Source organism: Chiloscyllium plagiosum, chromosome 18 (genome assembly GCF_004010195.1).
Source record: "Chiloscyllium plagiosum isolate BGI_BamShark_2017 chromosome 18, ASM401019v2, whole genome shotgun sequence".
NCBI lineage: Eukaryota > Metazoa > Chordata > Chondrichthyes > Orectolobiformes > Hemiscylliidae > Chiloscyllium > Chiloscyllium plagiosum.
In genome coordinates, this window is record NC_057727.1 from 62,085,111 (window position 1) to 62,112,472 (window position 27,362).

Sequence of the window (27,362 nt, forward strand, 5' to 3'; positions counted from 1 at the left end):
ATCTTCTCACACTTAAGCAGACATTGCCCTTATAAATATAATCACTGCTAGTACAGAATTTGGTTTGGAGACACATGAGAACTGTACATTCTTTGATGTCTTGATGTATCTGTTACCAGGTTTCAAAGTTTGAAATCAACACATTTTTCTGCTTTTCCTGGGCCGCATGGTTTATTGCAAGTTGTTATGCAGAGCTACTTGTAATTTTGTTTTCGTGTTTAAAATTTTCAAAAATTACATTATTTTCGATGGAATCAGCTGTTTTGCACACAGCTGGAAATCAAGTTAGTTTTAATTCTAGTACTGAGGTGCACTCAACAGACTGTGGTTTTGAAAGGGATGACTGAAAAAAGAAATAACTTAGGGCATGTTATATCCATGCACAAAAGTGCATAATAATTGATGAAATACCTCTTTAAAATAGGGTTATTGCTGGAATATATGATATAGTATTGACCAGGAGAGCTTCCCACTCTTGAAGTAGTGTCATGAGATGTTTTGAATTCACCTGAGTGAGTAGAGAGAATTTGGATAAGCATCTCATCTTGTAGATGGCACTTCCCACAGCACTGCTGCAGCGCTGTGTCAACCCAATTATATGCTTGGAGAGAGTGCAACCAATTTAGCTGATATCTATTAACTGGTAAATGCCTTATGCTAGTATTTTGACAGGACTGACCCTCACCACTTGTAGAAAACACTTAGGGAATTTAAATGTGTAAATTTAGTCATCCAGTTTGATGGATGATCCCTTTTGAGAGAGCATCTGAATCTGGAAACAACTTCCTGTCTCAGGTATAATGGAACTATGTGGTTTAATGAATTATATATCTCCACATTTGGCTTTAAGAGTAATCCTTACTTCTCAAACCCCTCTCGTATCTAAGTCGTCCGTACCTTTTAAAATTGCAAGAATAATGTCAATCACTTGTGATTTTATTTGTCATAAGATCTCTTCCGATAAATCTCGTTGCTGCCAATGTAGTGAATTCAGAATTTTTAAAATGTGAGAGACCACATCTGAAAATTTGGTAGTTAAAATTTCATGCCTGCCTTATGCAATTTCAAGACCTTTGTCACTCCTATGTTCCTTAGTATTATAACTTGAAGATGGAAATATACCACTCTATTCCAGAGAAACAGGAATCACAACACCAATTTTTTTAATACTCGCCATTTGGAGAATGGTCATGAGTTCCTATTTCTTATCTAGTTTCTTATCTTGTCATAAGTTGCCTTCAATTTTGTGGCAGTCGGTTTCAGTTGACTTTCTGAAAACCAGTGTATGCAATATCCATTAACTCTTACAGTATTTTGGTAAAATCACCAAAGTGTATTAGGTCTAACAAGACATTGCCTACTTATCACAGAACCATGCCAATTCCTGGATTAGCTTTCCAAGTACAGAGAAACCTCGAGTATCCAGCATTCGATTATCCGGACAAGATCGCAAGGTCCCGACGCTTGACTAAATTGTGTTATCCGGCATTCGATTATCTGAACAAAACACTCCCCACCCGTGTCGTTCAGGTAATGGAGGTTCCTCGGTATATGCTTATTCAGTCACTAGTGTGATCTCACTTGGAGATAAATTCACTGACCTGTAGCTCTGACATTATTTTGAACAGGCAAGAGGTTTTACAATCATTCAGTAATCTGGCATTTTCTTGAAATTCGGTGCACTGTATAATTTCATACCATATTGTGGAAATCCTCTGGTCCTGAGATTTGCTAAGTACTTTTTTTTCCTGTTGCGTTATTAATGCCCGGAAGATCTTTCACTAATCTTCTCACAACCAAAAGCAAAATATTCATTCAACTCTTCAACTCATTGTGCCTTAGTCTGTTAGAGAATACATTATCTATATCAAAAACCTAACAGTATCTGTAAACTTTTTTTCACTATCTACATTTGTTGTTGTTTGTAATCTGACTGTCTGTCTCTTTCTTGTCACTGTTCTTCACTCCTCCATAAAATGTTTTTATTTAATATTGGACCAAAAAATTCTAAGGAATTACTTCAAATTTTGTTTTGAAGGGATAGCAACTTGAATTATTATCTAATTATCTTTTGGTGTAGATTCATTATTAATGTGTTAAATTTACCAACTCACACTTGTCCCAATTCTTTCTTCATTGGTTAGGTTTGAGTTATTCCAAATCTTTTGTGCTGAACTCCTCGCCATCTCCCCTTTAAGTTGGATTGTGAGGTTTGCTTTCATCATCACTGATTCGTCAATGTTCGCTTAATGTGCGTGGGTACAATGGACTGAATGGCCTTTTTCTGTCTCGTAGATTCATAGATGAATACATGCAGAAAAGGTCCTTTGGCACATTGGGTCTACACCAACATAACTACCACTAAATGTGTGCCACTCCCAATTTCCTGCACTTGTCCCATATCCTTTAAAGTTATGATATTTGAAATACTCATACACATATTTTATAAATGTTGTAAGGTTTCCATTATCTTCCTCGGCAGGCATTCCAGATTCCACCACCTGCTGAATGGAAAGGTTTTTTTTCCCAAATCCCTTATTAATCTCCTGCCCCTTACCTTAAAACTATCCCCTCTTCGTCATTGATCCCTCAACCAAGGTGAACAGCTGCTCTGTATTCACCCTGACTGTACCCCTTATGATCTTAATCATGTTGCTTCCAGTCTTCTCTGTTCTAGAGAAAACAGTCCAAGCCTTTCTAGTCTCTCCTTACAGCTCATTATCTCTATCCTAGGCAATATCCTGGTGAACCTCCTCAGTACCACCTCTCATACGGTGACCAGAACTGCACACAGTACTCCCATTGTGGCCTGACCAAAGCTCTGTTTAACTCCGATGTTACCTCCTTCCTCTTATACATTATGCCATGACTGATGAAAGCTAGTGTTCCATATGCCTCAAGTATCCTATTTATATTCTCTGCCGACTTCAAGGATCGTGAATAATTACACCAAGATCCCGCTGTTCCTCTAAAATCTCTCAATCTAAGATTTTGTTAGACCATTGACTGTTTCTGTCTCATGTTTTGAATTTTGCTGAAAAATGAGATGCTGCCGAGGTATTTCATTTTGCACTAATCATAACAATTGCAAGAATGACAACTTCCAAATGATCACCATATTAGAGAACAAAAGAATGCTAATTGGTTTGCATGTTGACTGAGGCATTGCAGTGGAGAAGACATTGGGAAACTGTTGGCTCCCCAAGCCCCTGCATGATTCAGAGAAGACAGGAAATACTGAAACGACCTTTGTTCGGAAGGTCCCTGCATGTGAATAGATATAGCTTCTAGGAAGTCGAACTGAGCCACGTTACAATCTTGGCTGATTATTTTAAATTAGTCATATACATTCATTCAAAGGGACATGTCCTTTGTAAACAAAAGTAACATGTCCAGGCCTTTTTCAATTAAACAAAAGCTCAGGGCACCGCTGATTCCTGGCGCATTCTCTATGGCAATGCCTCAACCAATTAGAATCTACTCCCCAAACAGCCAGTATCCTTTTTTCTCCTGTTGTATAAATTGGTGTTCCCTTTGAAAATTGGTAATTAGTGTAGAACCAACACATTCATGATTGGGTAACTCTTACAGAACAATCACATAATCATATTTAATAATAGACATTGGGTCTTGGGTTTTGTGAGTACAGGCTTGTTGAGTATAATCTGTACTCTGCCTATTAAAGCAGTGAAAGGATCATACATTTGATTTAATTGCCATAATATACAGACTGCATACCTTGGATTGCACCAGCACTCAAATGCATAGAGAATATGCCTTGATTATATGATAGGCATAACATGTTTCTGGGTGAAAGTGAGGACTGGAGATTAGAGTCGAGATTGTGGCGCTGGAGAAGCGCAGCAGGTCAGGCAGCAGCCTCATTTCTGATGAAAGGCTTTTACCCAAAACATTGATTCTCCTGTGCCTCAGATGCAGCCTGACCTGCAGTGCTTTTTCACCACCAAACTCTCAGCAACATCTTTCTGGATTGACAACAGCATCCTGTTAATGGAAAATAATACTTGTGTAGCTACTGCATAGTAGCAGCAACAGAAAATGGCTTGCTTAACCTGTAATTCACATTTTTGAGGCATTTTGCATTTTCAGGTCTGTTTTAAGTGTGCAAGGAATCTTGTGTGCTGATAGCTACACCATTGGCCAATTTAAGTTAATCGGTTGAGCTTGTAACATGGTTCATTTAGACTTTCTAGAAATGACATGTGTTGGGATCTTTTTGGATGTTTTTCTAATGAGTCTAAGCAGTGTTGAAGTTCTCTACTGCAAAGCAAATGTTTTAATTAAGTATTGCTGCTTCCTTGCTTGTCTTAATATACTAAAGCAGCTAGTCTTATCTCAATCGCATTCAATAAGTATGTTCTCTTTGTTGCTCGAGCTGCTGTGTTTCTTGAGTCAGATTAAAATCTTCAGATCTCCCAATCTCTCATCTTTTGTTTTTTAGCTCATCCTGATCTCCATCTGATGAGCTACTCTGATCATACCTTGCAATCCATTGCCCTGTCGCTGTCAATGCTTTGCCCCAATGTGGCAGAGCTTAGTGATTTCTCTAGTGATAATCCAAGAGTGGAAAGGCCCATAATTGATTAAATGTCTGATGAAACATCATTGACATGAAAAAAAATCTCATAGGGCATTGGCATTGCTGGCTGGGCTAGCATTTATTGTCTGGCCCTGGTTGTCCTTGAGAAGGTTGTTGTGAGCTGCTGCCTTGAACCGCTGCAGTCCATTTGCCGTAGGTACACCTGCAATACTTTTGGGAGGGAATTCTACAATTTTGACACCGCCACAATGAGAAAGCGGTGACATATTTCCAGCTCAGGCTGGTGAACAGCTTTTTAAAAAACTCATTCATGGGGTAAAGGAATCACTGGTTATGCTGGCATTTATTGCTCAACTGGAATTGAGAGAGGGCAGTTAATAGTCAACCACATTTCTGTAAGGATGGCAGTTTCATTCCCTAAAGGATATTAATGAATCATATGAGTCTTTCTGCCAATTGACCATGTTTTCATGGTTATCAGATTTTTTTTAAATTCCAGATTTTTATTAAATTCAAATTCCACCATTTGCCATAGTGGGATTAGAGTCCAGATCCCCAGAACATTACTTGGTTCTCTGGATTTACAGACCAGCAATAATACTACTCGACCATCACCTCCCCTTGAAAGGGAGCTCGCTTGTGGTGTTCCCATGTATCTGCTGCCGAGATGGAAGTGGTTGTGTATTTGGAAAGGTGCTGTCTAGGGTCTTTGGTAATTTTCTGCATTGCATCTTGTAGAGACTGCTCCTACTAAGCATCAGTGGTGGAAGGAATGGATGTTTGTGGATGAGGGGCCAATCAAGTGAGCTGTTTTGTCTTGATAGGAGTTAAGCTTCTCGAGTACTGTTGGAGCTCCAATTGTACAGGAGAAAGTGAGGTCTGCAGATGCTGGAGATCAAAGTTGAAACTTTGCTGGAACAGCACAGCAGGTCAGGCAGCATCCAGGGAACAGCATCCTGTTCCCTGGATGCTGCCTGACCTGCTGTGCTGTTCCAGCAATAAAGTTTCAGCTCCAATTGTACAGGCAAGTGGGGATGTTCCATCACACTCCTAACTTGTACCTTGTAGGAATTGAGTTACTCACTGCAACGTTCCAAGCCTCTGACTTGCTTTTGCAGCCACTCCATTTATATGGTGAGTCTAGTTGAGTTTCTGTACAACAGTAACCCCCATGATATTATTAGTGGAGGATACAGTAATGGTAGCATCATTGAATGTCTAATGGCGATGGTTCGGTTGTGGCTTATTGGAGATGGTCATTGCCCAGCATCTGTGGCTCGAATGTTACTTGCCACTTTTCAGCCCATGCCTGTATTTTGTCCATGTATTGTTGCATTTGGATATGGACTCTGAGGAGGTGCTGAACATGGTGCAATCATCAGCAAACATCCCCACTTCTGATCTTATGATAGAAGAAAGGTCATTGATGAAGCAGGTGAAGATGTTTGGGCCTAGAACATTATCCTGAGGAACTGCTGCAGAGATGACCTGGAGTTGAGATGACTGACCTCCCATAACCACAACCATCTTCCCATGTGCCAGGTATGACGGCAACTGTCGAAGAGTTTTCTCTCCATTCCCATTGATTCCAGTTTCTCTAGTGCTCCTTGATACGACTTTCCGTCAAATGCATTGTTAATGCAAGGCTGTCTTTCTCACCTCACCTCATCTCACCTCTCGAGTTCAGCTCTTTCGACCATTTCTGAACGAAGGCTGTAATGTGGTCAGGAGCTGAGTGGCCCTGGTGCTTGATAGTACTATTGTTGACGTTTTTCATCATTTTCCTGATGATCAAGAGTAGACTGATGAGGCAGTAATCAGCCGGGTTGGATTTGTCCTGCTTTTTGTGCACAGGATATACCTAGGTAAATTTCCATATTGTCAGGCAGATGCCAGTGTTGTCGCTGTTCTGGGTGCTGCGATTTCTGAAGCACAGGTCTTCAGTACTTTTGCAAGCTGAGAGATGCTCAGCTTCTGATTTGTCTATATGTACCTAGTCTTTGTTTACAGTGTGGACTATCGGCTTCTTGTACATTGTAGGTCTGTTATTTGAACATTAGATTGTCAGCCAGTCAATGTGAATATTCAACAAATATGATCAAGTGTACAACATTGATAGCTGTTATGGAACTGTCAAGGTAGGAGAATCCAATACCTCTAACTTGATATTTGACACATGGGTTATTCATAATTCATAATATTACGGTGGAGACACTCTGAGAAGCGAGTGTATAATTAAAGGGAGCAGGCAAAAGGCCACCTTATGTAACTTTTAACTGATAAAAGACCAGAACTGAGCAATTGAAATTAAACATGGTTTATGTATTGATTAAGATGTTGATGTTCGTGGTTTTGATCATTCTTGTCTGTCTTAGCAGTTTCATTTCCAGCTTTTAAAGCAAGAACCCTGCATTGTACTGGTGGCCCGCAAGTCTTGTGTCAATGGCCTAGTTGTAGATGGATCTTCCTTGCACCTTCTCTCCAATTTCTATGATTATTGGCAGAGCATTGCAAATAACGCCTTCCTGCAATAGAAATTGGATATACAGGAATCCTAACATATCACACTCTGCACCAATATTTTCTAATCGACCTGTTTAAAGATGTTATTACACACCCAGGAGCAGCTGGGACTTGAACCCAGGTCTCCTGGCTCAGAGTTAAGAACTCGACCACAGTGCCACAAGAGCCCTCACTTGGTGTAAGTTTACAGCATGATTAATTGATATTACCATGAGAGGATGCATATTTGATATTTAGAATCTTATCTGACCATGGCATGTTTGATTGGGAGGTAGATCTAAATCCTAGATGTGGGAGTTTTTATTCCAGTTTGAAAGAGTTAAAGTATTGCTGCACATGGTTTAATACTATGACCAGGCTTATTAAACAGACTGGGACCAATAAAGAGAAAAAAACAGCATTTGTAGTGTTTTGATTGCCATGCATTATATGGCTCAATATAAGCTCTGCAACAGGCAAGAGAAGAATTCTATTTGTACTTTTCCTAATCTCACTGTTTAAGAAGATACAGAATAAAGCTCTATAGCATTTACCAATATTCTACTGAAATCCCAGTGATAAGAGTGTTTCTGGACTTGTGTGCAATTCAAAACAATACTTTCATTATTTTTATAGCAGGGAGATGGGAATGCTTACAGATATTCCAAACATGATGTAACTAGTATAAAAAATATTATGATTCCAATTGATGGTAAAGCTGAACAAATCAGATCAGTGTGTGATCTAGCTTGATAGCCCATAAAGCTCAGTTTTTGCTTTTACAGTCCATCGAGAATATTTGACTTCAGAGCAGAGGCGGAGACAAATGGTTTTTCATAATACTGGGACAATTTCTTTTGCAGAGAAAATAGACAAGCTAATACCTCATTCTAAAACTTCCTGTCCAAATCATGCACCATCCTGATCTGAAAATGTAGCACTGTTCATCACTGTTATTGGTCAACATGCTGACATGTCCATCTTAACAGCACTGTGGCTGTCTCTATAGCACACAGACTGCAGTAGTTCAAGAAAGCGGCTCACAAACAACAGCCCGACACTTAGGGATAGGCAATAAATGCTGGCCTTGCCAGATATGCCCATATCCCATGAATAAATATTAACAACTGGAGGTTTTAAACCTGATATCTTATCTTTACTCTTTTTGAGTTTGCAGATCTGGGTATATCTAACATTTGATCGGTCTCTTCACTTTTTCCATTATTTGTGTGAGGAGCCCCTTTCATTACTGAATTTGACCTTAAGATTCATGTGAAATTTTGCATGAGCTGGATATTTGGTTTACCATTTATAGTTTCTGCAGTTGAGCAGTTTTTCCACAGGTATTGAGCTGAAATTCCCCTGAGTGTGTTACATGACAGTATTGAGAAAAGATGCACTTGACTGGGATATTATAAGTGATCCTACAAGTAATGAGCACTCCATAGAATGACCTCAAACACGTAATTTTCTTTTTCATTACTCATTTTGTGGTCGTCATTGGCTGGCCAGCATTTATTGCCTCTCCTTGTTGCCTTTAAGAAGGTGGGGGTGAGCTGTCTTCTTGAACTGCTCGGTCACCTGCTGTCGGTTGACCCACAATGCCTTTAGGGAGGGCATTCCATGTTTTTTGACCCAGTGACAATGAAGGAATGGTAATATATTTCTAAGTCAGGACAGTAGAATGGCTTGGAGTGGAAGTTGAAGGTGGTGGTGTTCCCATATACCTGCTGCCCTTCTCCTTTAGATGGACTTGGTAGTGGGTTTGGAAGGTGCTGTCTGAGGATCTTTGGTGAATTTCCTTTTATAACAGTGTTGTTATTGAAATTGTTTCATTGTCAGACACTGGTGGTTGCCTCATTATTGAAAATCCGATGCAGTTTCTGAAGTGTATTTGACCTCCTAAGCTTGACTGTCCAACAGAATAGGTCTAAAGGCCATCATCTGACAACATCATTATAATGTACTCATCCTACTGTAAAACTCTCCTATTATTCATTCTTGTATAAACCAAACCATAGGTAATTAAGCACAGTTTTTACATATCTCATTTCAAATAGACCCTGATGCACATGAATGCTGTCAGCTATTTAGCTGAATTGGGCATCCCAGTTTAGCCTATTGCATTAACTGATTTATTTTCTTTCTTGCATCCTGGTACTGTGTGAGACTAATTAAGAGACCCCTTTCCACCAATTTGCAATAAGCCAAACTCAGCAAAGTATTGTTGGTAACTTACACTGTTGCTTTAATTCCATACCCTAATTTTAAAGGGTTTCGGGGAATGGATCTCATTGACAAAATAGTAGTCCAAGACTCTGTGCCAGTTCTACACGCAGTTGTGAGATGTTCAGTTTGAATATGGAGTTACAAGTGTTGTAATTTGCCCTCGGTTTTATTTCATTGGAGTGGTTTCCTGTTTCCCCTTGGCTTAAAGGATCAGGCTGGTTGTCTATGTGAGCTTGAAAGTGATCCTGTAATTGCAGCGGTTTGTTATATTTTGCCTTCTTTGAATGGAAAATCCAGCTTAGCCGAAGCATTAATACTGAGCCTCTGAATGAGCCAAAAGCTGGATTTGATATTAATTCTTTTGTACTTGACTGTAAACTACGCAGGACAATGAAAAGCAACGTGAATGGGCTCGTCATTACCACTAAGGTAGCCATGGTTATCATAGAACCGCTACAGGGTGGAAACAGGCCCTTCGTCCCAACAAGTCCACACCGACCCTCCGAAGAGTAATCCACCCAGGCCCAGTCCTCCTACCTTCTATTTACCCCTGACTAATGCACTAATCTACACATCCCTGACCACTATGGGAAATTGAGCACAGCCAATTCACCTAAACTGCACATCTTTGGATTGTGGGACAAAACTGGAGCACAGAGGAGGCCAGCACAGACTCTGTGCAAACTCCACATAGACAGTTGCCTAAGACTGGAATCGAACCCAGGTCCCTGGTGCTGTGAGGCAGCAGTGCTAACCATTGAGCCAGATTACGATTGAATGTGACCTGGTTTGCAATGTGGAGAGAGAGGTTGTGCTCCTCGTGTATCCTGAGAAGGTGCCCAAAGTCACTGGAAAAAGATTTCAGACATAGCTTAAAAACAGAATGAAGTAATTTTGCATTTAACAAAATAAAAAAGTCATTTGAAATGAACTTGAAAAATGGCTGAGGAGGAGTGAAAGATTATAGAAGTTATAAGCACAAGGATAAATGAGAACATTCTAAAGTGAGAATGAAGGAAAGATGATGAAGGGCAAAAGGTCATAGGACAAAGGCTGGGTGAAATGGACAAAACATATGACAGATTGAATTCAATGTGGGCAAAGTAAAGGTAATACATTTAGGAAAGAATGAGAAGAGACAATACAAATTAAATGTTGCAATTCTTAAGGAGGGACAACAACAGTGACCTGAGTGTTGATGCTCAAATCTTTGAAGATAGCAGGACATGTTAACGAAGTAGTTTATCAAATTTATAAGATCCTGGACTTTATAAATAGAACAGAGGTTATAAGAGTCAGAAAGAGTCAACAATGTTACTAGTAACTAAAGGGTTTAAAGCCGCAAGGTCCAAATCTAAGGTGACAGAATTGGGTGGAAAAGGGACCAGGGTGACATGGAAGAGAATTTTATTGCAATCTGAGTGATTAGGATTTCAAGCACACTATTTGATGAGATGGTGGCCTCCAAATGGGAATTGATACATTGCAGGGATGTCGGAAAAGAGCGGGCACTTGTGATAGGAGTACTGTCCATGTAACTACTACTTACAAAGTGGATTTTACAAAGTTTGTCTGGACACAGGCTTTCAGGTACCTGCTCGAGTGATCCTGACATTGAAGAGATCAGGCTGAAGGCAAAAGTTAAAGCTATCTCATGCATATGAAGGCCCCAGCAATACACGTTTTCTCTCCAATTGATTGTAGTGTTTGTACCAAAGGTACATGTAGGAACTCTCCAATGCAATGCAAGCAAGTTTTTTTTTGTATATTAAACCACCAGTCCATGTGCTATTTCTTGCTTCCACTGCATGCTGTTAGTATATGAGTGCCAGCATAATGTAAGAGGAATCTGGCTTAAACCAATATATGTTACTAAAAACCTGAATTTTGCTTTCTGTGCACCAGATGCTTTAACATTTAGAAATTCTTTGGAATGTTTGAGTCTTGATTGAAGCTGCTGAGAAATCTGCATCCACTGATCAACATTAAGAAATCCAGAGATCTTGTGTATAGATGTGCAGAGTGAGAGCTCTGATCAGTCATACATAGATTTTAACATCGGTAACTAATTCAGAATACTGGTAAGCTTCATACTATCTAAGACCACCCAAAACCAAAATATTGGGTTCCATGTTCTGGAACTGAATGAGAATAATCCCAGGTAAAAACAATGACTGCAGATGCCGGAAACTAGATTCTGGAGTAGAGTGGTGCTGGAAAAGCACAGCAGTTCAGGCAGCATCCGAGGAGCAGGAAAATCGACATTTTGAGCAAAAGCCCTTCATCCTTTTCCAGCACCACTCTACTCCAGAATGAGAACAATCCCAGTTAGTTAATTAGTGGGTCAATCTAGGCCCTATACTGAAGCTGACTGCTTCATGTCTGGGACTATAAATTTGTTGATTTGGATATGAAATATCACGATTGAAACATGTCATTTTGAAACCACATCTCACAAGGCCTCACTCCTCTCCTCTCCCCCCCCCCCCCCCCCCCCGCACACCGAGGTTCATCATTAGCTGCTCATGACACAGCTGCTGACAAGTTAGGTTTGAAATCTCTCAAATTTGTTTTTTTTTTGTTTAATTCCCGGGATGTGGGTGTCATTTGGAACAGCTGCATTTGTAGAGTCATAGAGATGTACAGTACAGAAACAGTCCTTTCAGATTTGTTTCCCTTTTTCTCATCGCCCTGGAGAAGATGATGGTGAAGGGGGCAAAAGCTACCCAGGAATTTCTCAGGAGCAGTTTAGTGACCGGTGTGTGGGTGCATAGTGCACAGGCTACTGAGCACTGTGTGACTGACCATGCACTGAAATCCCAGTGACAGTATTGATTTTGTTTTCTGTCATTATTACTTGTTTTGTTTGAGAGTTTGAAAGGAGCTTAAATTTAAATTTTTTAATATTTTCCCTTAACTCTTGGAATCCATACAGTGTGGGCCCTTCGGCCCAACAAGTCCACACTGACCTCCTGAAGAGTAAACCACCCAGACCCGTTCCCCTACCCTATTATCCTTTTTTACCCCTGACTAATGCACCTAACCTACACATACCAAACATTATGGGCAGTTTAGGACGGCCAATTCACCCAACCTGCGCATCTTTGGATTGTGGGTGGAAATTGGAGCACCTGAAAGAAACTCGCGCAGACACGGGGAGAATGTGCAAACTCCACACACAGTTGCCCGAGGCTAGAATTGAACCCGGGTCCCTGATGCTGTGAGGCAGCAGTGCTAACCACTAAACTGCTCTGCTGCCCAACTATTCTGCATTGGACCAGTAATAATTTTCAGAATGCTGCTATTCTGATAATTTCAGAAAAGTTCTAAAGTTAAATCTAATATTTTGACCCTAGGTAAGAGAAATTCTGACAAACATGTGTTTATGGGGGCCTAACTTCTGGTGTCACTATATCTCACAGTGTCACTATATCAGTACAGTGTCTCCGATAAGAATTCTGGACTGTCCTGAGTTAATTGACCCATGGAATTGTTGGAATGCTTTACCAATCTGCTTAGGCATCGAAGTTGTTGCACTGTCAAAGTATCTGGTCGACATGGATGAGTTGGACCAAAGGGTCTGTTTCTATGCTATGCCTCTCAATGACTCTATTCATGTAGACAAAAGTTTTTCCATAATGTTAATCCCAGCTAAAGGAAACCTAACAACTGACTGTTTATTCTCCATTATGTCCTTGACATATAGTTTATGACATGGTGTGATGCCAATAGCACAGGTTCAATTCCCATACCGACTAAGATCACCTTGAAGGTCCTGCTTTCTGAATGTTTCTTGCCTGAGGTGTGATGACCATCCAGTTGAACACACTCTGTCATTAGAGAGCTGCCTCTAGGACTGACAATTTTCACTTTTCACTTGATGTAACCATGCATTTCCTTGTATTCTCTGTTGACCACTTGTCTGTTTTTAGTTAGGATAATTTTTTTTAAGATGTCTTTGTTATCACACAATATTGGAAGGCATACCTGAAACTTAATGGAATGAGGAAGTAGGTGATGGATATGTTAATTGGGTGTGAATTGTATAAAAATGTGGAGCTAGTGATCAGTGGTTTTGTAGAGTGTGGTTAACTAACATAAAGCTCTCTTTAAAAATATACATGTCAACTCTGTTTAAATATAGTTGTTTTCTAGTGTTTAACTACTTTGTCAAGTTTTCTTCTGTATGCACTTATTGTCCTCCCGCACACCAGTTTTCGCTAGTTACTATGTGTCAGCATCAATGAGTCTGACCCTATTCTCCCTGATTTCCGAAAGTTTGCTGTTTCCTGCCACCAGCAGTTTTAACAAGGAATCAGTTTTATAATTCAAGCTGACTAGATGTGAGTTGATGTGAATTTCCACCATGATGTTGATATATTCTGCCAATATTGAACAGACAAGCACCTTAGTGACCTGGAACCATTCTTTTGCATGTAGTGGAGTGTGTGGAGGATATTCACTTTCTATAATACAAACAAACTATAACTATTATTTTATGAAATATTTTTTGTATAAAACTGTGTTGCTTTTTGATTAGCACAAGAAAAATTGCACAAGTTGTGATACATGTACAGTGATTTGAACTAGTCGAAGTTCGTGGAACGTGTATAACTGGGGTGGGAATGAGAGTTGCTGGAGAAGAGGAGAACTGTCACCAAATAGAGTATTTAGGTTTTTCGGTATGAATCTGAACAAGGTTCTTAAAATTTCAGCAGGTCAGATAGGGGTGGGATGAAGGTGAGCAGTCCCGATAGTGCTTTGGCAGTAGAGTTTTTCTTAACTGTATCTGAAAGAATGAGAGCAATGGAATTCTGGTAATTAGTTGCAGGTACTGAAAACACCAGTTTTAGTGTCCGAATGTCAATTGGGGTAAGTTATAGTTCCTTCAAGATTTGGATTAACAATATCATAAACTGAATTGTATGAAATCCAACAGTTTAATAATTTAAATAATTTGACTTCTTATTACAGTTCCTCTTTAGCAAGATAATTTTCCATATGAAATATTGTAGCACTCCATTGTTTTAGAAGAGTGTATCATCTCACTTTCCACAGGAGACTTGCCAGTCATTTTTAAAAATAGACTGCTGTCATCTGTATAAACTGTAGACCTGTTGTATCTGTAGTGCTACTTTTATAAGTATCTTGCATCATCACTTAGTTCACCAGTCACAGCTGACTGCTAGTCATTTATGGATCTTTGATATTCCAGCTCCTGCCAATACAAAGAACATTTGTTTCCATATCTGCAGCAAAAAAAGAAGTTGATTATTCTGGAATGTACTCCAAACTTTGAAACGCACTTCTCAGCTAACGTTTATAATACAGCAATCATTCTGTAGTTGACGTTGATCCTGATTTGACTGATCTGTTGTCCATGTCATTTTTCTTCGTGTTGCTGCTACTTGTCCTAGTTGGCATCTTTTGACCTGGTTTGTGTGTGTGTGTGTGTGTGTGTGTGAGAGAGAGAGAGATATTGTGGAAAAGCCACACTTCACTATAGAGACTGAGTTTCAGCATTGCATAATGGTAGGAATGCTGAGTCAAACTTGTTGGAGTCTGTGAGCCAACACAAGACCATAGGGAATAGAAAGAGGAATAGGTGATTCAGCCCGTTGGCCTGCTCTGCCATTCAGTAGAATCATGGCTGATCCAACACCCCAAACATCATCTTTCTTGTATTTGCCCCATAACCTTTGATTTCCCCACTGTTCAAGAATCTTATCTATCTTAGCCATAGCCCCCATAAATCTCTGTGGCAAGGAGTTCCATAGACCTTCGACCCTCTGAAAGGAACAATTCCTCCTCGTCTCAGTCTTAAATTGGCACCCCTTTATTCTGATTTTAAGCCACCTGGTCCTAGGCTCTCCCAGTGGAAACTGTCTCTCAGTATTTACCCTGTCAAGCCCCTGAAGAATCCTATATGTTTCAATGAAGTCACCTCTCATTCCAATGAGTAAGAGTCTGAACCTGTTTAATCTTTGTTCATAAGGCAATTCCTTCATACCAGGAATAATCCTAGTGAGTATTCTCTGAACTGCCTCCAATGAAATGATATCTACTTGAATTAACGGGACCAAAACTGCTCTTTGTACTCCAGATGTGGCCTCACTAACACCTTTTAGTAAGGTTTACCTGGACCACATACTCTTACTTTTATGCATACTTCTACTCCAACTGAGAAGAACATTCTAACTGCTGCAGGTGAGGCTATCCTGTGGTCTCTCAATGAATGATAGACTCATTAGTTTTGTGCCCACTTGGAATTGGATAAGGATTGTCCAGTAACATCTCACACTGACTCCTTACAAAAAGGACTTTTGTTAATTTAATAAAAAGAAAGTTGTTGATCAGCCTCCATCCCAGAGGTTGGAAGCTGATGCCAGGGATTGATGGATTTCAAACTGTTTTTCCTTTCTCCCTTTTCTCTTTCAGAAATAAGCATTGACCACCGCTGTTAGAAAGTTTTGAGCTGTTCTTCCCTGACGCTTATTGGTCCTTGGGCGGCTTGTCCTCTGGTCCATAAATATCACCTCCCAGTGAAGCCAGGCGTATGTGCTGTGCTCTATGTCTCCTCTGAGCTGCGGCCCAGTAACGCGATGTGCCTTTTGGACACCATGGAAGTGGGGAAATATGGTAACAACACAGTTCCAGAGAGTAGCAAAGGAGTACTCTTGGAGCCTTTCATTCACCAAGTTGGCGGACACACCAGCATGATGCGCTATGACGATCACACAGTTTGTAAACCACTCATCAGCCGGGAGCAGCGATTCTATGAGTCGCTTCCACCAGAAATGAAAGAATTTACTCCAGAGTACAAAGGTGAGATGTTTCATGTCATGCAGTTAAAGTTAGTTCTACAGTACCAATCTATCAGATTCTTGTTTAACATCAGTGCAGGAAATTTAAATGCACATCCAAGAAACATTTTCTTTGCTTGATTTGGGATAGTTCAGATTGAGTGAAGGTATTCATTATCTGTTTGAAATAGGAACAGTTGACTGTTTACTGAATCTGCTGAACTCTGCATGTTTCTCCTTTAAATAGTCCTGTATTTAAGTCACGTCACTAAATCATGGTTGTAGAGGTGATAAATTAGTCTGAGCATTGCAGAGGTGGACAAGAATCATGTTTCAAAATAGTACGTCAGCCCTTTCAGTCAAACTTCAGATTTTCAGTATACAAATGTTATATTCACCGAACTCTCAGTTCCAGTTATATTCAATTGTCTATATTAGTACCAAATGTATTGTGATAAGGATGTCCAAACTTTTGATTTTGTGCCTTTTGTTAATTTCCAAGTTGCTGGTAACAGTAGCTCTTAGTGTTCTTGTTCGGGATTTATCCACCAATGAAGCAACCACTCTTCCAAACCTGTAAATTGATCAGCTTCAAACCAATTGACTGACCAGCAGGTATGAAATTGAAGTACAAACTGGATTGAAATACTGGAGCTCCAAGTTGTTCCAGAGCCAAGGTTTGGACCTCCTGCCCGATGCAGCCTTATCCTCTGCTCACCGCACGGTGGCTCTGTGGTTAGCACTGCTGCCTCTCAGTGCCAGGGACCCAAGTTCAATTCCAGCCTCAGGCAACTGTCTGTGTGGAATTTGCACATTCTCCCCACGTCCAAGTGGGTTTCCTCCGGGTGCTCTGGTTTTCTCCCACAGTCTAAAGATGCACAGGTCAGATTAATTGGCCATGCTAAATTGCTCATAGTGTTCAGGGATGTGTAGGCTAGATGCATTAATCAGAGGTATATGTAAAGTAATGGGGAATGGGTTTGGTGGAATGGTCTTCGGAGGGTCAGTGTGGACTTGTTGGGCCGAAGGGCCAGTTTCCACACTGTAGGGATTCTATGATTCACCAGTTTTTTGCACAAAGGCTCTACCCTGCTGTGGGTTTTGGTGGGTAAGAACAGAAACACTGACTGAGTGTTGCTCTTCTCCCTGTCCAGTCCCACTGCAGTAAGAGTTTTGTGCTTCATTGTTGACCCCAGCTGTGATCAGCAAAATCAGTATAAAACTCGTCATTTTCTGATGGACACTGAGCCCCTTTGATATTTACCGAGCTCCTTATGTTCAAAATTGCCATCGCAACCCAAATTCTCAAAAAAAAATCATCTGGACCACTCTTAGAGACTATTGTCAAACCTCTAATTTCCCTTTCTCCTCCAAAGTCCTTGAATGTAAAAACTTGGACAATATATATGTTTTGCCAAAACATTCTCAAGACATTGAGGATATGCCCAAATTTAAAACATGGCTAATTGAACCTAAATTAAAATAAAGAATTGAATCCCAAAGAATTATCAAATTCATGTCTGTATTTCTTCTTTTGAGTCTTGAAATTAAAATATCAACTCCTTTAACCCCTATTCGTGGGTATCAGGCTGAGTGTGTTTAAGAACCTTCACATTGGGAATCATGCCAGTACTTAATATAACTTGATTCTAATGTCATAAATCTTTTTTCAAAGAAATGGGTGCTGGTTGGTCATAAATTTAAAAACTCAAAAAATTACAGAACAACAGGCTACCAACTAGTTCCTACTGAAAACCTGCTTACTATACTGAGAGAACCTTCCTACTCTGGACAAGCATATTTGGTATGCTTTTCAGCAATGGGTTCTCCTACCCTGTTCCTCCTAACCTTGGAATCCTCCTTATGACTTTTTCTTCTTCCTTATCTCCATGTCACTACTTGGAAACATAGGGGTCAGTTCCGCAAGCACATAGACAGCGCTTAGTTCTACGTGTTCACTACCTCTCTTGACCTCACCATAGTTTCTGTGTTGTCAGATTCCTTATCTGGTATTGAGTCTAGGTTGAACTATGATTTTGTCTAGCTAAACCTAAATGCCCTTTATTCATGTCAGGGCCATGATAGGTAGTCATAGAACTTTTGAGTATTGGCACATCAGAGCTGAGCCTCATGCAATCCACAGTTAGCTATGTCACACACATACGTGTAGGTGGGGAGGATGGATAGAATCAAGAATGACTCTTGATTTTCCACACTTTGAGTCTAGTTCTAGTCTTTGTCTTGTCAACCCTTGCAGAAATTAATTATCTTAACATGGCGATTTTTGAATGTATGATCTAGGACTACACTTTATTACATAATCTAAATCTCAGATGCACTTTTTTTAAAACAAGATTCAATCCTGCATAATTTCTGGGCATCAAGGACAAGTTCACCTGCTATTGAGACTGATCAGCTGATTTATTCATAGCAGCATTCAGCAACCTTGATTTCTTGATTATTTGAGACATTAGGTGGCAGAAACTGTAAAACACAATATGCGAGTTAGGATAGCCATGCCAGAATGCTCTACACAAAGCTGCAAATACCATTCTGCAATGTAATATCAGTAGTGCATCCCAAATTAGAAAAGTGGGCATGCTTTGACTAAAGAATGCTAAGAATACATTACACAGCAATTAGTCGACATTGCTATTTGTGGCACTGCCTTTGTTTGCTGGTGCATGTGTAGATCTGCAAGCCTGTGATGTTAGTTTAGTGACAGACCTTCCAGTTCTTTAAAAGCAGTGTGTTGGAGGTTAATTGAACATAGAAACATTCAATGTGAATATTACTGATCTCCTACTTTTCAACACTACTTTTCCACACTGTAGCCATTTCCATTGATATCTTTGAAATTTATCAATATCTTTGAATATATTTAATAATAGCCTCCTCAGCCTTCTGAACTAGAAAATTGCAAATTCACCACTTTGAGTGATAAAATTCCTCCTAACCTACATCCTAAATGAACTACTTTCTAGAACCAGCGTCATCATCTTGGGCCAACCTGATGGAAGCTGTTCCAGGATGTTACCAATTTGGTTATAACTCAAGAGAGAGCCTGTATTTATATAACAAATATAATGTCTTTAAGGCATCCCAAGGAGCTTTGTTACCAATGAATTACTTCAGCAGTGCAGATTTAATCCATGCAAATGATGGAGTTTAGTGACAATAAACGACTTCAAGTGGAAGTAAAACAATGTGTCCCAAGCTGCCGTTGGGTCACGTGAAATACTTAGCTTGGATGATGCATCGAAGGGAGCTGGCCTTTCATCTCTTCTGTTTGAGGTCGAATCCAACCTAAACTGATGCAATGAGGTAGACAGGTTCTTGATAAACAAGGGGATGAGAGGGATATATAGGACTAGGAACAATCCAATAGGAACAAACCTACTCCTACTCCCAATTTGTATGTTCACATGTATTTGCATGAATACTTAACCCACTGGCTGTTAATGTCCCCCTAATATAATTTGGGCGGCACGGTGGCACAGTGGTTAGCACTGCTGCCTCGCAGCGCCAGAGACCCGGGTTCAATTCCCGACTCAGGCGACTGACTGTGTGGAGTTTGCACGTTCTCCCCGTGTCTGCGTGGGTTTCCTCCGGGTGCTCCGGTTTCCTCCCACAGTCCAAAGATGTGCAGGTCAGGTGAATCGGCCATGCTAAATTGCCCGTAGTGTTAGGTATAGGGGTAAATGTAGGGGTATGGGTGGGTTGCGCTTCGGCGGGTCGGTGTGGACTTGTTGGGCGGAAGGGCCTGTTTCCATACTGTAATGTAATCTAATCTAATCTAATCAATCAGGTCCTAATGGACACATGGTCATTGATATGAGAGTTAGAAAATTCACTCCTGAGCTTAAGCTTGAGTTATAATAGAATGAGCAATATTATGAATGGTACTACCCAGGAAGAGATGGGAGGGATAGTGTTTGGGTGTACTCATTTATGCTATACCTATAAAAAGAATTTCATATGGCATAGCTTCATCCTGTAATTAACACCTCTAGTTCTGGCCTGTGAGTGTTGGATGAGGTAAGGCAGAACAAACTTCACCCCGCATTTCACTAGTGATGTACTTGGCTTTTTATATTCCCCATCGCTCAAATCCTTCATCTTAATAAGTAGATTTATTTGTAAATATCGTGCTTTATTTGGCAGTATAGGAACAAAAGCATCTACACTCAAGTATATATGTGAATTCTCAGATTGGAGAGATGCATCATGGATGAAATTCTAAGGAAATGCAAATAACTACAAATAATAACTGCATGTGGTCTGCAACAAAGTGGTTGTTGTAAAAACTGAAAGAACTGCGGATGCTGTAAATCAGAAACCAAAACAGCAGTTGCTGGAAAAGCTCAGTAAGTCTGGCAGCATCTGGGAGGAGAATCAGAATTAACATTTTGGGTCCAATGACCCTCCCTCAGAACTGGAGGGGTTCTGAGGAAGGGTCACCTAACTCGAAACATTAACTTTGATTTCTCTTCACAGAAGCTGCTAGACCTACTGAGCTTTTCCAGCAATTTCTGTTTTGGTAAAGTGGTTATTGTGACATTGTCAAAAGCTGAAAATTGTCATTGTCTTAAATTGTACCAAGACTTTGTTTATAAATTTGTGGCAACAATAGCCATTCGGCAGATGGAAAACTGGCATGGTGGCCCACACAATCACCAATCTCTGCTTCCTGATTCTATTAAATAATACAGGATTTTATATTCGGAGTATAAATATGATCCAAGATGCATTGTTACTTAGTTTTTAGCCGGTCCTACCTGTCAATATGTCATGGATCTTTTATAGTGTAAACAGTAGAGTCATAGAGATGTACAGCGTGGAAACAGACGCTTCGGTCCAACCGTCCATGCCAACCAGATAACCCAACCCAATCTAGTCCCACCTGCCAGCACCCGGCCCATATCCCTCCAAACCCTTCCTATTCATAGACCCATCCAAATGCCTCTTGAATGTTGAAATTGTACCAGCCTCCACCACATCCTCTGGCAGCTCATTCCATACCTGTACCACCCTCTGTGTGAAAACGTTGTCCCGTAGGTCTCTATTATATCTTTCCCCTTTCACCCTAAACCTATGCCCTCTAGTTCTGTTTGATTTATGTCATGGAATTCCCCCCAAATTTCAAATCCTGTTAACGTCAATCTATCGATATCGTGCTGGCGATACAAACTGATCTTAGTACCCAGCAAAGCTGAGTTCACCAGAATTGGAGGAGCTCCAAGTACAGATTCCCCTAGACCCTTTGTCCCATCCCAAATTTTAAAGTCCATGAAATTCAAAACTGCAGAAACCATGGAGTAATCATTGAAACTATAAAAACTTTCAGCTTTGTGGGCCAAAGTAGCAGAGTTCATGGTCCTTAGGCCATTGTTTGGGGCAGTAGACTTGTGACTCTTCACAACCTATTAATGTAGATCAGTACCATTTCAGCCATTTTCAATGTTTGCAAAGATCTCATGAGCTGCACATGATGCTAGTGAAAGTTCTTTCTTTGGGTTGCATGTCAGTATTAATCAATACCATCTTATTGAGCATCCCCAGACTATGTCTTGTTGAAAGGGAGTGTGAATGTCCCAAAGCCTCTAGGGTCAGGAACTGTGCCCACCATTCCAAATGAGCTGAGCTCAGCTGAATCTGAATACACTGTTGTTGTCTGTGTTTGAGTGGAGGCCAACTATTTTGCCATATGATGACAGACAAGCCAAGGATCTGGTGGAACCTTTTGACTTGGCCTACAGATGCTTGAATAGTCAATTCCCAGTCGGGTTAATTTTGGTTTATCTGAGCAGCTAGATGAAGTATTAGGTAACCACTTTCTCAAGCAATATCCCACAGTCGTGGAAGCACAAGTGATTTCTGGCTTAGAAGAGGCTATAAACAGAACTCCTATTTGGACTCTCATATAAATGCTCCCTAATAAAAAGGAATCTTGACTTGGGAAATAAAATCACCAATCCCACAAGGACAGTTAGTAAGTTTGCAGATGACACCAAAATTGGAGGTGTAGTGGACAGCTAAGAGGGCTACCTCCAAATACAGCAGGATCTGGACCAGATGGGCCAATGGGCTGAGAAGTGGCAGATGGAGTTTAATTCAGATAAATGTGAGATGCTGCATTTTGGGAAAGCAAATCTTAGCAGGACTTATACACTTAATGGTAAGGTCCTAGGGAGTGTTGCTGAACAAAGAGACCTTGGAGTGCAGGTTCATAGCTCCTTGAAAGTGGAGTTGCAGGTAGATAGGATAGTGAAGAAGGCATTTGGTATGCTTTTCTTTATTGGTCAGAGTACTGAGTACAGGAGTTGGGAGGTCATGTTGCGGCTGTACAGGACGTTGGTCAGGCCGCTGTTGGAATATTGCATGCAATTCTGGTCTCCTTCCTATCGAAAAGATGTTGTGAAACTTGAAAGGGCTCAGAAAAGATTTACAAAGATGTTGCCAGGGTTGGAGGATCTGAGCTACAGGGAAAGGCTGAACAGGCTGGGGCTGTTTTCCCTGGAGCATTGGAGGCTGAGGGGTGACCTTATAGACGTTTACAAAATTATGAGGGACATGGATAGGATAAATAGACATAGTCTTTTCCCTGGGATTGGGGAGTCCAGAACGAGAGGGCATAGGTTTAGGGTGAGAGGGGAAAGATATAAAAGAGATCTAAGGGGCAACGTTTTCACACAGAGGGTGGTACATGTATGGCATGAGCTGCCAGAGGATGTGGTGGAGGCTGGTACAATTGCAATATTTAAGAGGCATTTGGATGGGTATATGAATAGGAAACGTTTGGAGGGATATGAGCCAGGTGCTGGCAGGTGGGACTAGATTGGGTTGGGATATCTGGTCAGCATGGACGGTTTGGACCGAATGGTCTGTTTCCATGCTGTGCATCTCTATGACTGGAGCATATAATCTAGGTTGACACTTCAGCACAGCACTGAATGAATGCTGTACACTCTGAGGTGACATATTTTGGATAAAGCATTATGTCAATACTCTACAATTAATAAGATTCGTGTTCGAGATTCATTGACGCAGTTCATTTGATGAACAGGAATTCAGACCTAATATCCAGGCCAGTTATCACCCTGGATCAGTACATGGGTCAAGATTGTTGCTGTGTTTTCAGTGTCTTAGTTCTGAACAAAGCCAACAGTCTGTCTCTCACCCCAGCCATTCACCTGGTACAGCCCTCACCTCCATTCACTGCTGTCCAAGAGATATCGTATTTAAAAGTTATTATGGATAACTGGTTTAGGCATTTATTGCCAGCACTGGATGGACCACTTAAGACATCTTTGGGTCTTACTATTGTCTGCTAAATTATGCCGAGATCATCCTGGTTCTTGTGTTCCTATGAAGTGTGTTGGGATGGTTCAATACTTATAAGGCTCTAAATATGCACAGTATAAATTGATGTTTAGGGTCTGCTGGCCTGACATCTGATTGCTCCAACTGGCACTCCCAAATATTGTCAGTCTTCTAAAGTTGCCACTTATTATCTTAACCTGTAACTTGCACATTCAGGATCACCAAAGGACTTTTTGGCAAGTGATTGTAAATGTTTAACTCTGTTCTAACCTATAATGACTTCATGATTGATCTAGTATAACTTGACCCACAGTGAGATAATGCAACTAGGAAGACTTAAACACTTTGTAAGCCAGATGTTACAAACTCTAATTTGAACCTAATTTGGTTATTTATTTCTTTGAAAAGGCTTGCACTGGCCATTTTGAAACTATTCCTCAGATAGAAAGTGTCCAGGAAAGCTGACATTTTAAAAGCATTGGAATCAAGATTAAAGTGGCACTGGAAATGCACAACCGGTCAGGCAGCATCCGAGGAGCAGGAAAGACAGCGTTTTGCACAGGACCCTTTCATCAGGAATTCCTGATGAAGGGCTCCTGCCTGAAATGCCAATTTTCCTGCTCCTCAGATGCTGCCTGGCCTGCTGTGCATTTCCAGTGCCACTCTAATCTTGACTCTAATCTCCAGCATCTGGAGTCCTCACTTTCGCCATCTTAAAAGCATTGAGTACCCTGAAAGATTAACTTGATCTGGAATAATGGGTTGCATCCTTTTGAAGTGAGATAACCTGGTAGTTCTCCCTGAAAGATTTTGTATTGTTAGTGTGCTGTCAGGCTCATGCTTGATACACCCACATTTAAACTTGCTTCATAGTTCAGGAGAGTTTCTAACTGCATCCACGCCCTGGGGTGTGTTGCCAAACAAAGAGACCTACGAATGCAGTTGTATAGTTTCTTGAAAGAGGAGTCTCAGGTAGACAGGGTGGTGAAGAAGGCATTTGGCGCACTTGTCTTCATTGGTCAGAGCATTGAGTGTATGGGTCGGGACAGCATGTTCCAGCCTTCCAGGACATTGGTGAGACCACTTCTGTAGGAAGGATGTTTTTAAACTTGAAAGGATGCAGAAAAGATTTACAAGGAAGTTGCCGGGACTGGAGGGAGAGCCTGAATAGGTTGGGGCTTGTTTCCCTAGAGCATCATAGAACACACAATACAATGCAGAACAGGCCCTTCAGCCCTCGATGTTGCACCGACCTGTGAACTAATCTAAGCTCATCCCCCTACACTATCCTATCCTCATCCATATGCTTATCCAAGGATTGTTTAAATCTCCCTAATTTGGCTGAGTAACTACATTGGCAGGCAGGGCATTCAACACCCTTACCATTCTCTGAGTAAAGAACCTGCCTCTGACATATGTCTTAAATCTGTCACCTCTCAATTTGTAATTCTGCCCCCTCATCATCCTAGGAAAAAGACTTTCACTGTCTGCCCTATCTAATCCTCTGATCATCTTGTATGTCGCTACCAAATCCCCTCTTAGACTCCTTCTTTCCAATGAGAACAGACCCACCTTCCCTCCAGACCAGGCAACATCCTGGTAAATCTCCTCTGCACCTTTTCCAAAGGTTCCACATTCTTCCTGTAATGAGGCGACCAGACTATACGCAAGCGTTTTGTATAGTTGCAACATTACATTACGGCTCTAGAACTCAGTCCCTCTACCACCGTATGCCGCCCTAACAACAGCACGATCAACCTGGGTGGCAACTTTTAGGGATCGATGTAATGGACTCAGAGGCTGAGAGGTGACTTAATAGAGCTTTATAAAGTCATGAGTGGCATGGATAGGGTGATTAGCAAAGGTCCTTTTCCTAGGGTGGGTGAAACTAAAGGGCACCATTTTTAAGGTGAAAGGGAAAAAATTTAAAAAGGATCTGAGGGGTAACTTTTTCACGGAGAAGATGAAACGAGCTGCCAGAGAAGTAGCAGTGGCGGGTAAAATTGCAACATTTTAAAAGGCATCTGGATGGTGCATGAATAGGAAGGGTTTAGAGGGGTATGGGCCAAATACTGGCAAATGAGTCTGTCAGATTGGGATGTTGACAGTTGACTGAAAGTTGTCAGAGGCATGATTTAAGAAGTGACTTAAAGAAGGAGAGAGAGAATGGTGATAGAGTTTAAGGAGAGAATTTGAGTGTTTAGCATTGTGACAGCCAAATCCATCAATCGCAGAGCAATAAAAGTCACATATCTGCAAGTGGATCTAGAGGTGGAGGAGCACAGACACCTGGCAGGGTTGCAGGGCTCAGCTCAGCATTTTCAGTTGCTGTAGAAGCTAGGAAAACATAATTGGGCTCAGCAACCCCAAGCTATGGATAGGAATGTATAATTAGGCATGATGTGTTGAATCTCAGTGAAAAATATCAGCATGTGCCATCCTGAATATAGTAATGATTTGGCTCAGCTATGTTGCCCTCGAAGGGACAAAGTAAACAGAAAGAAATGATGAAAGGCTGGGTAGAGGTGCAAAGAATGGGAGGATACTGATTTGGTTTGTAACCACCAGTGCAGAATAGTTGGGCCAAATGCCTGTTTTTATATTACACTAGAAAGAAAATATTTGTTAGGGTTCATTACATTGAAGGTATTGCTTAACTGGGACTGTGGGAGACACACAATGTATATGCGATAGCTAGGCCATCAAATCTTTCTCTTGTCTAGGTGTACACGGATTAAAACTCAATGAAAACAAAAAAAATTACATTCCTATCTCAATAGCTGTAATTAATCTCATCACCAGTGATCATGTATAGATGCGCCATAAAAAGCATCCTGTCCGTATACGTCATAGCTTGGTATGGCAACTGCTCTGTGTAAGCCTGCAAGAAATTAGAGTTGTGAATGCAGCCCGATCCATCATGGAAACCAGCCTTCCATCCATTAGCTCTGTATACACTGCCTCAAGAAAGCAACCAAAGTAATCAAAGACCCCTCCCAACCCAGTTATACTCTCTTCCACCCTCTTCATTCGGACAGAAGATATAAAAGTTTGAAAATGCATACCAACAGCTTCTTCCCGCTGTTATGAATGGATTGAAGTTGATCTTTGTCTGCACCTGTAACACTATATTCTGCATTCTGTTCTACTACCCTGATGTATTTATTAAAATGTGATTTGTCTGGTTAGCAGCAAAACGATACTTTTCACTATCTCAGTATGTATGACAATAATAAATCAAATCAAACCAATGATTTGTCTGCAGTAATGCAAACTCAGTGCATATTTTATCATAGTCATAGAGATGTACAGCATGAAATCAGACCCTTCAGTCCAACCTGTCCATGCCAACCAGATATCCTAAGCTAATTTAGCCCCATTTGCCATATCCTTTTAAACCCTTCTTATTAATTTACCCATCCAGTTGCCTTTTTAAGTGTAATTGTACCAGCCTCCAGCACTTCCCCTGGCAACTCATTTTGGCTTTGCTTTTGTCTCCGCATTTCAGATTTGGCTCCAGTGTTAATTGTATCATACTTTAGTACATTTTGAGTGGGAGATAGAGAGAATGCCCCCTTTTAATCTCTTGGTATGTTCTGTGATAGCAGAAACTGTGTTGGTGTCTGTGAAAGGAGTTCTATTTTGGTTCGTTTCTTGGAATGGGAGAAGATGCCTGCAGCACCTCGAACACTGGGGGGTGTGGTACAGTGCTAATTGCATTATTGCTTTGTTTATTGCTGTTTGTTGCCATCTGAGCATTCGTTTATGCTGCAGGCTAAAAGCCTTATTCAGCAAGAACTGAAGCTTAACAATTGAACTGATCCCATCTTCTAAAATTAGGGCTTTAAAAGTGCCGATCTGCAGAAAAGATCTATCTATTCTGAAGTTTTCAATTGAAGTATTAAACCTCTCCTAGGAGAGAATTGCAGACTTCTAATGTACTT

The 27,362-nt window shown here is 40.7% G+C and overlaps 1 protein-coding gene across 2 annotated transcripts in view; it reads left to right on the top strand.

Moving 5' to 3' along the window:
• ip6k1 (inositol hexakisphosphate kinase 1) overlaps nt 1-27,362 on the top strand; it is a 77,972-nt gene that overhangs the window by 13,709 nt on the left and 36,901 nt on the right. Inside the window, exons 2-3 of one of the 2 annotated variants that reach the window (XM_043708458.1) lie at nt 1,371-1,530; nt 15,731-16,117. In XM_043708458.1, coding sequence (XP_043564393.1) covers nt 15,895-16,117 — 223 coding nt within the window. In that variant the 5' untranslated portion in view covers nt 1,371-1,530; nt 15,731-15,894. The remainder of the gene's footprint in view (nt 1-1,370; nt 1,531-15,730; nt 16,118-27,362) is intronic. The other variant, XM_043708457.1, reaches the window with a different exon arrangement.